Source organism: Cucumis melo, chromosome 8 (genome assembly GCF_025177605.1).
Source record: "Cucumis melo cultivar AY chromosome 8, USDA_Cmelo_AY_1.0, whole genome shotgun sequence".
In the NCBI taxonomy this organism is placed as follows: Eukaryota; Viridiplantae; Streptophyta; class Magnoliopsida; order Cucurbitales; family Cucurbitaceae; genus Cucumis; species Cucumis melo.
In genome coordinates this window covers 3,081,390-3,095,468 of record NC_066864.1, presented here as the reverse complement: position 1 = coordinate 3,095,468, position 14,079 = coordinate 3,081,390, and the positions used below count along the sequence as shown (strand labels likewise).

The window sequence follows — 14,079 nt, the reverse complement described above, 5'->3', positions numbered from 1 at the left end:
ACATTCCAATGACGGAGTTCAAATCTTAAGCCTTCATCGTTGATTTAAACTCATGGTGAATATATTTGTACGTTATAAAAAAGTTAAAAAAATATAAAAGAAATGATGGATCTATGAATCTAAAAACTTAATTATTAAGAAAGTAATGGAATTATGATAACCTTTTTAAATGAGATATCTATGAAAATTGAAAAATATAAAAAGTTGGAACATTTATAAGACAAAAAAAGAAAGAAAGAAGTGAAGTTTTTTTTTTTTTTTTTTTTTTTTTATATGTATATATTTGGGCTATGGTGGCCCTTAGGACTTCAACAAGCAGGCGGTGTTTTGGCAGGCCCATAACCTTCACATCCTCTCGGCTATGCCCAATCTTCCGATCTCGGAGATTGCTGTACAGAGAAACAACGGCGGAAACAATGTTTACAGCTTTGGAAATAACACCACCGTGTCCGGCGGCGAAGCTTAATGTCGTTCGAGCACTTCCAAGTGAATTTAAATTCTACCGACTACCTTACAATCTCGGCCTCCCTAACCGTCGACTTTCTTTGCTTTCGATACGAGCACAATCGCTATCTGATCCTTCGACTTCATCGCGTTATACGGACACTATTGGAAACTCCTCTCCAGCATTTCTTCAATTCCCTCGGTGCACGCTAACTCAACGCCACATCCTTGTTCTCAATGTCGTTGCCTGCGCGGTAATTCACTCCTTTTAAAATCTGATTTTGAATGGACTTTTCGATGCGATTAATTCATACAGGTTTAGTTTCAAGTGGTCATTATTGTTGAAAGCATGAGCTCTAAAATTTTCGGTCGCTTTCGCTTTTCACTCAGACAAAATTGAATTTGAGAATTTCTATTTACGTTTTCCAGCGGTAATAGTTGGAAATATGCGAGCATTACGTTATTTTGTTGGTAATTTGCTTTACTGTGGTATTAGGGCCTTCGAAAACAAATGATGCCGAGAATTTCTGCTAAAATTTATAGTTATTGCTGAGAGTAATTCTATGTGTAGACTTCTTTGTAAAGCTGCTGAAATCTTATTTGGCTTGTACTTTACTGGTAATTGGGATATGTTGCTCATAACTATGCATTTTCACATCTTTGTAGACGGCTATTTCTGCAACCTGGCTCTTTTGTTCTGCGATCCCCACTCTTCTGGTTTGTATTCTTCAACTTCGATTAGGAGGAATGTTTTCAATTTAACTTGATGTGTCTTATAGAAATGGCTATATTTCCTGCTGTCTTAGCATTAATCTGCCGTTCCTTCAATGCTTCAAACTGATAAGGTGTTGTCCGCAACATTTTAATTTTGAAGGCATTCAAGAGAGCAGCCGAATCATTAGAGAAACTCATGGATGTCACGAGGGAGGAACTTCCAGGAACTATGGCAGCCATTCGGTTATCTGGCATGGAAATCAGTGATTTGACCATGGAACTCAGTGATCTTGGGTTTGTTCACCTCAGATTTTAAATTCTTTTGTTTATTTGGTAACTAATGTTATATGTTGTAAAGAACAATACACAAGACTGATTAGGTATCTTTGCAGCCAGGATATCACCCAAGGTGTGAGAAGTTCCACTAGAGCTGTTCGAGTAGCTGAAGAGAGATTACGCCGCTTGACAAACATGTCTCCAACAGGTTTTCTTGTGACTTCTTTGCCATTTATTCCAACAAAAGTGAGAGTATTGGATATTAGGCAATGAATTCGTTTTTCACTTGATTAGCCTCAGTGCAGGAAATGACAATAACCAATCTGGGAGTGAAGGGAGCAGATCCAGTTCTGGCTAAAAGGGCAAGAGACATTAAGGAAGGGATTGTGAAAGGACGTTCCATCTTCCAATTATTTCTTTCCATTACAAGATTCTCTCGGCTGGCCTTGAATTATTTTAGCAAACGAGGTAAGAAGTAGAGTAGTTCGAAGTTCAAGATTCTCGATTATAATTTGATCAATGTAAGTAATTTCCTTTCCCTCTGAGTTAACAAGTTTATGTATCGTTCCAATTTTAATCGGATGTCTCTTATGAATTTTCCTTCAAGAATCATTCTCAAGGTTTTTTACCCTTGTGATGATGCGTCAAGTGTCTTGAAATTTGATTGACCACCATCAAAATGAAGGGAAGTTGCTTTCAAGTTTTCATTTTTTGTTATGTCTTTTTGTTGCTATTAGATGATTGGTTTATCACACATTCTTGTTGGTTGCTGTTCTTCCTAGCATTGGACTTCTTTTTCTGTTCACTTCTGGACCACAGGAAAGGAGAGGCTTATAGCTTATGTGCGTGGAGGAATTTTAAGTTGTGATTACCAAAATACTATAGGAAAATCATGTAGTTTCTTTACTTTGAGTCGATTGCATGATTCATTCGATGATTATTAAAAAGGCAACCACATTATGGTGGTGGCTTCGTTGGGTAATTTTAACGTAAAAGTAACATAATAAGGAAAAAGGTTAAAAAACACTTTTGGTCGCTAAACTTTTGTGAAAATGACAATTTAGTATTTAAACTTTGATTTGTAACACAGATGTAAAAGAAAATCATCAAAAGTAGACGATAATTTTTATTATTTTATAGCAAGAAATCTTATTAAATTTTGTAATAAATTTTATTGATAGGGACTGCATCGTTATAGTGACTATAAATATTGTCATATAGTGAAGTTCGTGGACTAAATTGTTTAAAAAATCGAAAGGAAATAAACCAATATTATTAGTTTCATGAAAGATTAGAGACCAAAACCTGAATTTAAGGAAGAAGTAAAAAAGAAGAGAAGTATAGTTTTAAAGGAAAGGGTTTTATTATTGGGAATGAGAGAAAAAGGATAGCCATATAAGTCATTGGTTTGGATTTGAATATATCGTATCCCAAATTTATACCTCTTCATGAAGGATAAAGGATATACGTTATTTTGTGGCTGTCATGTCAAACTTCAAATGAATTCAAGAAAGAAACAGAAAGCCCATCTCAAACTCAAACAAAAGGTGTGGAATGAAATCTGCTGAAGTTCTGAAGCCAAACTTGGAAGACGGTCTAATTTTGTCATATAACAATAAATACCAAAGAATTAAACCTAAAGCTATCTCATGAGATTAATTAAGATGCTCGTGGATTTTTGGGAGGAAAATAGGTGCTTTATCTACTAATAGAAATTGTCAGGGTAAGACTATACCTCTTTAAATAAAATTGTTAAAACATATATTCTTAATTGAGAATTTAAAATTCTTCACTTACATATGTGTTATTTATTCTGGTTTTCTTTGATCAATCCTAAATTTCGAATGCCAAATCTTTGAATGTACTTTATATGTCCATGATTTTACATTTGTCACTCATTGTCTATCACTTTATTACTAAAAATTGTAGTAATTGCAATTATTATTATTAGGATAGATTAAAAATATCTGTATGCGCTAAAATAGAAATAAAAATAAAAATTGAAAAGAGCGTTAGCGAACAAGAAAGGCGCCACGTAATATCCTTCAATCACCTCTTACGTGTACGCAAAGTCCGTTTTCATTTCTTCTTTTTCACTATTCATATTCTTCCAAATATTTCTCTCCAATCTGCTTCCATGGCTGCGCCGCCGCGCTCCGTTCACTATCAATTCCGCTCCTCCTTGCCCGACGTTCCCCCACGATCGCCGTCTCTTTCCGTTTCCCTTCCCAAACTTAAGCCTGCCGATTCGGAAACTACCCCAAAGATCGTTCTGCAGCCTCGTTTATGCACTCTCAGATCCTTCGGATCCGATCCGCTCGTTCCTATCAAGACTAAGAGAGTATCTACTCGAGACGATGCTTCAAACGACGAAGTTTCTCCGTTCTTCGTGACTCTGTCGGAGTACATCGAGAGTTCGAAGGATAGCCATGAATTCGAGATCATCTCCGGCCGCCTCGCTATGGTGAGTTTCATGTTTCGAATCTTGATCTCCCTAGTGACACTTCAATTTTCGTATACTTAGAGAAATTAGGGTCTACAAATAGCCGAATTGATTGAACTCGAATGAGATAGTTGAAATCACTGTCGCGAGGCGATTTCTTCCTTTCTTATAGTCCAATTCTTCGCAGATTGTGTTTGCGGCGACTGTAACAATGGAGGTAGTCACCGGAAATTCAGTATTCAGAAAGATGGATCTGGAAGGGATTGAGGAAGCATTAGGAGTATGTTTGGGGGCCGTTACCCTGGCGGCCATTTTCGCTTTCTCCTCCAACGCTCGAAACAGAGTAGGTCGAATCTTCAGCATCAGCTGCAATACCTTCATCGATTCGCTTATTGATCAGATCGTCGACGGTCTTTTCTACGAAAACGACACCGGCGATTGGTCCGACGACACTTGAATGCTCCGGCGTTGGAAACAGAGAGGTAAGTAATTTGTGTATATAAATTATTAAATACAAGTGGAATTGAAATACATTCAATTCAACGGTGTAAGTAATTTATGCATACGTATATAGATGAACTTCATCTGAATTGAGAAAGAATCTGAAATAGCTAAAGGGTTGAGTAATTTTGATTATGTTTTGTTATTCTAAGCCCAACTATTTCATGATTGAAGAAGTTCCACTTCTTTTTAGGTAAAAATTTAGAGAAGAATGCATGAAATGTAAAATCATACTAAGCTTTTATAGTGAGACATTGCTATTTAGGCAAATGTCTATATATATATATATGCATGTGTGTGTGTATATACATACATATGTGGAATTATATGCACTTTCTTGCCTTTTGGTTTTGGACGTCTATGATGAGAAGTCTCTTGAAATGGATGGTAATCATTAATTACTTACTATCATGTAATCGTTTATATTCATTTTTTTACTTTTTTTTTTTTTTTTGTGGAAACCATTTGATATTCTAATCAGATGGGAAAGAGTATAATTCAATAGATGTTAGTGCTCAACTAAGAAAAATATATTGAATCATTTGGTGGTTCTTTGGGTAATCTATATCATCTAAGTTATTTCTCAAAGTACTTTTTATTTATTAAAAGTCAAAAAAATATATACTTTGAGTAATTATGGTAATAATTCAGTTCCCTATCATAAAAAATATCAATTATACGTAAAGATTTTAGTTTATTGAAAATCGCTGATTTGCCTATTTTATATATAAAAGGATATTAGAATCTTTACCTCCCATTCTTATTTTAATAAAGAATCTTTATATCCTTTTTTTTTTTATTATTATTATTTTAATACAGAACCATTGCATCCTACTCTTATTTTAACTATTTTTGTTCGTTTCTATTTTAGCCTGGGATGTTTGGGTTATTACGTATGAAGTTATTCTTTTTCTTGTGTGTATGGACGAAACATGGCAATCAAAGGATAAAAATATATCTGAATCGTTGACAACAATTCATATCGAGTGATGACATAGAAGAGCGGAAATTGTGTATTTTTGTAATGTGAGTATGATTTAGACCATATGCTTTGTCCCATCACAACTATTTGGGTCGAATTAGTCAGGCAACAAAGTACGGCCCCTTTTTGAAATGTTAGAATGTTGATATGTGTTTAATAGTACTATATGGCCATCTGTTCTTTAGCATTGAAAATTCACAGTCGGGATCAACTTCCTTTTATATAAATTTTAATTTTGTTTAAAAAGGTGAAATGTTTAGAGAAATATGCAATTCCACCTTCGATATTTCAAAAATGTTCAAACATCAAAACTATATTTGAACTATTTCACAGTTAGATTGTAGGTAAGTTTTTTGGATCATATTAATTTAACGAATTGCAAACATAGATTACCGCCAATAGGTTTCCAATTAATGATTTAAATTGAAACTTATATTGGTCATATTTCAAATGCAATGGACCATCGTACGAAAATAAAATTGTAATCAAACAACAACACGTAAATTATAGGTTACAACTCCAATAGTTTACATATTTATTTGGTATGTCTTTGCAACTATATATTTATATAGACACAAATTTCATTAACCTCAAAATTTTCATACTACACAACGCATTAACATTTCAAATGGACCGCATCGAAGGAGCACTTACCATCCCATGATTATACAATGAGCTCAGAAGCAATGAATTCCACGTTAAGTTGTAGCATAATCATCCTTCTGTTCTAGGAAGTGCCGAATTTGTACAAGCGCCTGAAAAGAATAAGCCTTAAATTCAATTAGTGTGTAAAATAAAAAATTTGAAAAGGACTCCAAATTTACAAGGTTATCTCCTTTTAATCGAATTTAGCAAAGAACGAAGATATAGATTAGACAGAAAGAAAGGAACCTCTATAGCAATATCTGCAGGTGTAAGATTACAAACATCTGACAACCCTAGCTTGTCAGCAAGACCTGCAAGTTAAGTTAAGAGAAAAAAACTTGATTTTAAGTTCTAACAATAATATTGTGACATTGGTGGGAAAAATATCGAGTAACGGAGCTTTATTTAACTTCTATGTTTCCAGAAAGACAAAGGATATCAAGATATATCAAGATTTCTTTGTTTCGTACTTCCTAAACAAACTTTGGCATTGGCGTTGGCATATGCATCACCCCTTTCCTCAAGAAGGACCGACAATCGTCTGAAAGCCTGAGCGAGAATCAGCAGATTAAGAGATGTATTAGGATTAAGGATGACAAATTTACAACTGAAAAAGCAATAAAGCTTTAAATAAAGAAAAGTGAGTAGTTTATGGATAAACGTTTCCTCATGGAGAACGATTCACCACCTTCATGTAGGCATTGCCTGACTCGTGGTGCAAGAGGGGGCGAGAATCAGTACCTACTGCAGCAATTCTCTTTGCCAAGGCTTCCAGCGGCACATCTAGCCAGATGCTAATCCCATTACGCATATATTTCCTACAGTCAAATGGGATGACTCTCAACAAAAACAGATAAAACTATTGAACAATTAGAAAGTGTCAGTGTCCAAACAAATTACCAGTTAATAGGCCGAACAACAATACCTCCACCAGTGGAGATAACAAACCCGTGCATCAATGATAGTTTTTTCAATACCTCAGTCTAACAGGAAAACCACTGTCACTTAACTTTGATCTGCTATAACAGCTCAGAGTTGCAAAACATTTTACTTAGCTGCTTGAAACCATGGCAGCTAGAAAGGGAAATAAGACAGCAATTGTAACTAGGTAGAGTTGGTGGCAAGAATGGCTACGAAGCATCATGTTTAAATATCAGCATAGATTTTGAATATTTTTTAAAATATCGACCATCCATTGATGGTTAAAAGTTCCATGACTAATTATAGTAAAATAAACAATCATACTGGACATTAGTCGACGAATATGCCCAATATATTAATAATTGGAAGACACAAAACAGATAACTATGGAAGGGTGTTAGTGGGGTGGGTTGAGGGGCTTAATTGCAAGACATTTTAGACCAGACACAAAAGTTCAAGTTGACAAAATTTGTCCACCCCAAACAATCTCGAATTAAATTAATGGACCAAACTCAACCAAAACTACCATACATTATATGAACTTAAACTTGGATACATTTGGTCCAATCCAAACTAAGTTTAGTACTCATGAACTAACGCAATCTAGGGGGTAATCTATATGTAGTAAACCAACCCATAAAAATTTTCAACTTAGCCTAACTGAAAAAAAAACATACCGCCTTTGAGCATCCCTAATTATAAATCCAGAACTTTTTCAATTCCCAGAAAAGAGGAAGGAAAATCGCATGGTCACATTTGCCCCTTCTAACTTCTCAAGAGTTCAAATATTTACTCTAATGAAAATTATCGTGATGCACTGTACTTCCCACATTATACTTGGTTCGTAAAAACATCAAATAATGTAGATAGTAATGTCCTAGTAACACTAACCTCCTTATCCCTGAAAAAAACCTCGCCATGAAGCTTGAAAATGTCAGCCACTGATGTTCCACCAACATCTTGCTCCACCAATGTATCGCTGATCCAGATATGTGATGCATAATTAATAGGAAAGGATAACGCTCACAAAAAATTTGGACCAACACATTTGTGCTCAAATAGGATGCAAATTAGAATGCCTAATTATCTATAAATAGCATAGGAAAAAAAAACATATATTGCATACAATATCACTTCAAAACTGTTGTTCCAACGCAGTCCAGATTTGTAATAGACCTTGGATGCTGGAATAATGATGTGATGATGAAATTCTTTGATAGCTAGCAATTAAATAACAAACCTGTCAGAGAATGTGTAACCCAATTCTCTCGCTAGAATCTTGCCTATGGTTGTCTTTCCAGAGCCCATCATTCCTGGAAATCAGCATTCAGAAAGATTTAGTATAGCATCCGAGCACAAGAATTCCAATTATAAAGCGTAAAAGAAAAAAGACACTAACCAACTAAATATATGCATCGTCCATTTAGAAGGGGCCGGACCTCTTGTGACTTGTTCTGCACATTTTTCCAAATTCTAGTTAGATAAACTTCCGAACTTACACAATAAAGATCCTTTCAAATCCCATCTATTACGGTTTGAAGCTATTTAAGAGAGAGAAGAGTGGATTCCATGAATCAGAAAGAAAAGCTCATATTCCACATTAACACAACGCTACTGAAGGTGTAAACATATAACAAGAATTCTGCTTGACCTTTAAAAGTAGATCTTTGTCGAAGGGATGAAAAATTTCAGTTTCCAATGTCAAATCTACAAAAGGAATATTGAAAAGCAACAAGTGTAAGATCAATTGATTACTTGCAAGCTGTAGACAAGAAAGAGGAAGACAAATCGTTCATCCATCATCATGCATGACAACAACAAAATAAGAAAACAAAAACCATGTGCTGGGCTCTCAGCCTTTCAAATGGCAACAAAGTCACTAAGGGTATCATACATGATAATGTGAAAGAATGTGGATCCGCACTTCTCCTTTAAAGATTTGAAGGCACTCAAAAATCCAACAGAAAACATCTAAATAAAGTATTTACTCACTCAGAAGCCTATTAAATAAGAAATATAATTACAAGGAGGATCAGTTGCTGAGATGCATTTTATTCCAAAATTTTAAGACAAGTGTGAGACCATTTTATAGATACTTCAGGTGAAAGACTCAAATACCTAAAAACACTATGGAAAGGTTCATTTTGTTTTTTGTTGCTTTTGTTTACGTAGAATGTAAAGTAATTCTTAACTCATTGGCCAAAACCAAGGGTTAACACTGGTCGATTCCACTTAGAAAGTGAACAATGTGAATTTTTCTCTGTCTCGTTATGCTTTTCAGCGTCTATCTACTTCAGTTCAACAGTGAGCCCAATCCCACGATATCAAAAATATTTCTCACTACTCAAAAGTTTCAGTTAAAAGTTAAAACCATGACAGAAATCTTATTCTCATTCAAATCTAATTGGTTTTAGTTAGCACCTTCTCTAAATCTACCCCTATTTGATCTAGGGGGACCAATTGCATCGAGAAAAAGCCACGCAAATTTCTGAGCATGATATCAAGTTCATTTTTCAAACCATTTCCAACATGTTACCAATTAAATACTATTATAGTACAATAAGCATGAGAGATGTTGATGTCATAATAATGCGAAAGGTTCTGTTGCAACTTCAGAAAAAAAAACTGATGATAACATAACATGATAGATGTAGAATTAGACTGCTTCAGACAAGTTATTCAATTATACTGTTAAGTTCGCGCATTCATACTATACGATTATGATTCATCAGAGACACAAGTTAATTCAGAACAGAAAATGGATGCAAAGGACTTTACCAATCCAAATACTAGTACTACTCCAAAAATTAAAATAAAATAAATATGAAACAGATCAGAAGTCCCCACTATAAATCAAGTTCCGCCAAGAAAAGCAATAGAGTATATTCTCGCATTTCTAACCACACTAAAACTCCAGAATCTCACGCTACCTGAAATATTCTCACGATAACAGGAAGTCTCCACAGAGACCGTCCTGCATCGATTCGAAAGCCTCAGAGGTTGCTGAAAAGCCGAAACAAGCCCTGGAAGCTTCTGCCGATCAGAAATTGGCTGAAGAAATCGAACCGAACCACTCGGTTTCCTCACAACCGTTCCGAAATCAATCCGGATTGATAAATGCTGCAAATGTCCAAAGTTTGCCTCCATAGTCCCTACCAAACCACCTCTGTCCCTCAGCTACCTGGATTATTAACCTTTAAAGACAGAGATACCCACAAACGACCTGCAGGTTAAATCGAATACTGATCAGGCGGAGAAATTGCAAAAATTAAAAGAATAAAATCAACGCCAAATTGCAAAAGAGAAGAATCATAAAAAGGTGAGAGAGGCAAAAAAAGATACCAGAAGAACAGGTGTCGCGGTCAACGATCGGCAGCTGTAGAAATATGGAATTATTACCGGAGTGGAAAGAATCGGACGCGGCGAATTCTCAAATGGAATCAAATCATGTCAGGTAGCACAGCAGAAAGAGAAGGAAGAAGCGGAAACAAGATGAAGAAGAAGAACATAGGAAGGACGGGGAAAGGGAAGAGAAATAAATGGAATCAGAAGCAAAAGCGAAGCAGGAGATATGGAATGGGACAAAGAGAAAGGAGTTGGCAGTGTGATCCATATATATAATGTGTCTACTCGTCAGAAGTTTCAATGTCACTGCTATCACAGTATTGATTTTCGTGCGCTTCCCTTCCTTCCCTCCTCACATTATAATATTTGTTTCTTCTTCTTCCGTCCTTCAAAAAACAAAAAAAATACAAAAATACAAAAATAATAATAACAATAATAAATCCTAAAATATTTCTTCTCTCCTCACAATAATAAATGATAAATTGAGGAAAAAGTTTGTAATTATAAAAATTGAGTTCTTAAACTTTGGTAAGACAAATTGGATTTAAAAAAAGAAAGATAGAATCCCAAATTTATAAAATTTTTATTATTAAGTAATTTTGATAGTCCAGTTTTAACCTTTTATTGTAATTGAAATTTAGAGGCTTTGATTGCCATTATCGTTCTACTTTAAAGGTGATTAAGGAATGAAATTTGGTAAGAACTAAGGTAGGTTGATTTCAACTTGTGTCAAAATTTAATAACTTACCCACTCCCATCTCTACCCAAATTTTTATCATGTTGTATTTTTCTTATCTATGTCGAGTTAGAGAGAAAATCGAGAGATGGTATTCGAGATTGCGTTGTGAAAATCGACATTATTCATTCTAAAAGTTCTAATGTTTGGATATTTAAAATCAAAATTGGTTTGAATTTCCTAATAGTGGAAGAAAAAATATAAAAAAGAAAGTATTTAGAAAGATGTAAGAGTTTGTTGTGGTACGTTGGGAGTTTAAAGGTGGGGTTGGTAGGTGAGGTTCAGGCAGTTGGGTTCATGGGGGTAGGTTTTTGCACTTTATGCAAATCCACCTTCTAATGCGTGCCACGTGCCTACCCAATGTTTTCTTTTTTTCAATTTTTATTTACTAGAGAAAAATAAAAACATCCCAAACCACAATTTTGAAAATGTCTTTTTTAAGTAAGAAAAATAAAAAATAAATATTTTGCCACATAAAAATGGCAAAAATACTAAAACTCCTTTTTCCAAATAAATAAATATATATGTGTGTGTGTGTGTGTGTGAACTTTGTGGGTCAAAAATGATTTTTTTTTTAATGTGTATGGTTGGCTAATTTATTAATAGATTTTCGTTTAGACTAGCTGCCATTTTTTTAATTGTCCATACCCACTTCAAGATAGGTTGGGTATTAATTTATTGTATGACTTTTTAAATCTCTCCAAAGTATTATAACTCTATACATGAGGAATAAATACGCTTATGGTAGCTTATACCTTAAAAGAATTGGCTTAAAAGTAATTCTATTTGACTACTCAAAAAGAGGAGAGTAAGTAATCTTTTATAGAAGATATACGACGTTACTTTCTTTGTGTGTGTTGGATTAAATTAACCAATTCTGATATTGAATTAAGCGTCATAATGCAATAGGCTCATTGCTGAATCTGTGCAATAATCTCTTGTATAGGTAAATTCAGACAAAGTCAATACAAAACTAGAGGGGGGGAGGTCAAAGGACAAGGTCATCAACCGCACAGAACGTGATATAAGTGCCTACAATATCCATAATCCAAACAGAGAAACAATAAGGGGTTTTTGTGTCGATGACCAATTCTAAATGTTTTAATGTAGAATGACTTGATTCTGTAAAAAAATAGGAATTAACTTTATACTTATGTTATAAAGCACTAAAGAACTTGAAACTCCTTCACATCCATTGCAAAATATATGAATTCTTAATGTGTTTCGTATATGCATTGCAACGTTTTTCTTTTTAAAAAATTATCTATCAATCTTTTGTGATCGTGAAAACAATATATCAAATGCTACAAATAGTACTATGGTACTTGCAAACATACGATGGTTGGTAGCTTCTAAAGATTGACCAAAACCTATACGTTTGGTCCCTTTCTCAATCATAGTTAGAGAAAGAGCCAATTTACCTACTCCGATCCCATCATACCTACCACCACCAGGCCCCAAGCTTCAACCTTTTTTTTCCCACACGAATCGAGACCAACAAAGCAACTACCAAAAAACCACTTAGTAATGTAAATTTTGTTTCTTTCTTATTTTCCCTTTTCCCCTTTTTTCTCCTTCCCTTGCCTCTTTATGGTCCTCAATGTATTGTCCTTTTTTTTCCCCTCTTTGTGCACATCATTACTTGTTGCACATGACTCATATCACTCCTACCAAACTATTGTCAACTTTATATGTATAATTTTAATTCGTAAGTACATCAATTCATGGACTTTCTATTAAAAGGTGTGGCTGTAAGGAGCGTATTTTCACCTATGGTAAAATTAAGTCTGAATATGATGTTCAAGTGAAAAAATTAGACCAGTTGGGTAATTATTTGATCTTTTTGTTGTTTAGGTTTTGTTATTTATTTTAAGAGTATTTTCAATATCGAAACTAAAAAAAAAAAATTACCAAAAACTTGTTTTGTTTTTTTAAAATTAGCTAAGAAATTAAATGTGAAATGAATACCTAAGGAATATAAAAACCATATAAGAAAAAAACATACTTTTTAAGAAGAAAAAACAAAAAATCAAATTATTGACAAACAAAAAAAAACACAAATTTCAAAATAGGAGAACTATCATTCTACAAGTTTGTCCATAGTAGTACTGAAAATAAAATCGACAAGTTTGGTCAATAAGAATTCTACAATTGACAACCGAAACAAACATGATTGATATCTTAACCAAATTATACGTAATATCCCTAAAATTTGGGGTAGGTTTTGATTACGAGTTTTCTGATTCTTAACTAGCACAATTATCCAGTGATTGCTATTAAAAATGGCAAGACGGTATCCAACAAGCGAACCAAATTTAGGTTTTACCTTTTGAAATAAGCAATTTCGAATTTTCACATGAATTTAGTAATCAATTGACCATTACCAAGTTGATATCTTAACCAAATTATACGTAATATCCCTAAAATTTGGGGTAGGTTTTGATTACGAGTTTTCTGATTCTTAACTAGCACAATTATCCAGTGATTGCTATTAAAAATGGCAAGACTGTATCCAACAAGCGAACCAAATTTAGGTTTTACCTTTTGAAATAAGCAATTTCGAATTTTCACATGAATTTAGTAATCAATTGACCATTACAAGAAACTTGTCAACCATGCAGACAATTCACAGAAATGACAATTTTGAAAGGGCAGTTGGAAATCATATGCATACATGAGATGCCACGTTACTACTATGGCTTGAGAGACCGAGCCCAAACAACCTAAACCCAAGGCTTTTACTTACATTACTAAAGTACCTTTTTTCGATAAATCTGCAACGTTTTATTGTTACTTGTGACACCGACCCAAATTACCTAAACCCAAGTACCTTTTTACCAGGGACACGTTTTTAGTGGTCGAGGAATAGACTATTTTAGATAGAGTTATAGTAATTTGTGTTAGAATGTAAAAAAGAAGAAACGAAAGGATAGCAAATAGAGTTTTTGAAATAATATTTATTATAATTAAAAACTTGTATATTATAGCTGTACACTTTACTATTATATTTGGTGCCCAAAACATAAAAATATGATATAATAACCCACTCCAGTTGGTGCATCAAATTGGCCC

General features: G+C 34.2%; 3 protein-coding genes across 5 annotated transcripts; 2 read left to right on the top strand and 1 right to left on the bottom strand.

Moving 5' to 3' along the window:
- The first annotated feature begins 178 nt into the window (after positions 1–178).
- On the top strand, positions 179–2,141 carry LOC103484701 (uncharacterized). Of its 3 annotated transcripts, none has more exons than XM_008441928.3 (5): positions 179–698; positions 1,111–1,161; positions 1,319–1,452; positions 1,551–1,642; positions 1,740–2,141. In XM_008441928.3, the coding sequence occupies exons 1-5, from the start codon at positions 291–293 to the stop codon at positions 1,790–1,792; spliced, it is 738 nt and encodes a 245-aa protein (XP_008440150.1). In that variant the 5' UTR covers positions 179–290; the 3' UTR covers positions 1,793–2,141. The 3 variants fall into 3 exon arrangements, with proteins under 3 accessions (XP_008440150.1, XP_008440149.1, XP_008440148.1); XM_008441927.3 differs by having other exon boundaries at positions 1,735–2,141; XM_008441926.3 differs by having other exon boundaries at positions 1,729–2,141.
- A 473-nt stretch (positions 2,142–2,614) lies between these two features.
- Positions 2,615–4,710, top strand: LOC103484700 (stress enhanced protein 2, chloroplastic). The gene is made up of 2 exons (XM_008441925.3): positions 2,615–3,898; positions 4,065–4,710. Exons 1-2 carry the CDS (start codon positions 3,572–3,574, stop codon positions 4,332–4,334), a joined length of 597 nt encoding a protein of 198 aa, XP_008440147.1. The 5' UTR covers positions 2,615–3,571; the 3' UTR covers positions 4,335–4,710.
- Positions 4,711–5,839: 1,129 nt separating this feature from the next.
- Positions 5,840–10,607, bottom strand: LOC103484699 (shikimate kinase 1, chloroplastic). The gene is made up of 11 exons (XM_008441923.3): positions 10,269–10,607; positions 9,857–10,149; positions 8,578–8,633; positions 8,326–8,380; positions 8,167–8,239; positions 7,818–7,905; positions 6,906–6,988; positions 6,694–6,823; positions 6,476–6,554; positions 6,252–6,316; positions 5,840–6,115 (listed from the first exon to the last, which is right to left on the bottom strand). Exons 2-11 carry the CDS (start codon positions 10,071–10,073, stop codon positions 6,059–6,061), a joined length of 903 nt encoding a protein of 300 aa, XP_008440145.1. The 5' UTR covers positions 10,074–10,149; positions 10,269–10,607; the 3' UTR covers positions 5,840–6,058.
- Positions 10,608–14,079: the final 3,472 nt, after the last annotated feature.

Excerpts from the sequence above, each read along its gene's own strand:
- LOC103484701 (XM_008441926.3), top strand. The coding sequence starts at position 291 with ATGGTGGCCCTTAGGACTTCAACAAGCAGGCGGTGTTTTGGCAGGCCC. Across the intron at positions 1,162-1,318 it reads CTGCGATCCCCACTCTTCTG|GCATTCAAGAGAGCAGCCGA; the intron begins GTTTGTATTCTT and ends TTAATTTTGAAG. Across the intron at positions 1,453-1,550 it reads ATGGAACTCAGTGATCTTGG|CCAGGATATCACCCAAGGTG; the intron begins GTTTGTTCACCT and ends GTATCTTTGCAG.
- LOC103484700 (XM_008441925.3), top strand. The coding sequence starts at position 3,572 with ATGGCTGCGCCGCCGCGCTCCGTTCACTATCAATTCCGCTCCTCCTTG. Across the intron at positions 3,899-4,064 it reads TCTCCGGCCGCCTCGCTATG|ATTGTGTTTGCGGCGACTGT; the intron begins GTGAGTTTCATG and ends AATTCTTCGCAG.
- LOC103484699 (XM_008441923.3), bottom strand. The coding sequence starts at position 10,073 with ATGGAGGCAAACTTTGGACATTTGCAGCATTTATCAATCCGGATTGAT. Across the intron at positions 8,381-8,577 it reads ACAAAGATCTACTTTTAAAG|AACAAGTCACAAGAGGTCCG; the intron begins GTCAAGCAGAAT and ends AAAAATGTGCAG. Across the intron at positions 6,989-7,817 it reads TTTTTTTCAGGGATAAGGAG|ACTGAGGTATTGAAAAAACT; the intron begins GTTAGTGTTACT and ends TTTTCCTGTTAG.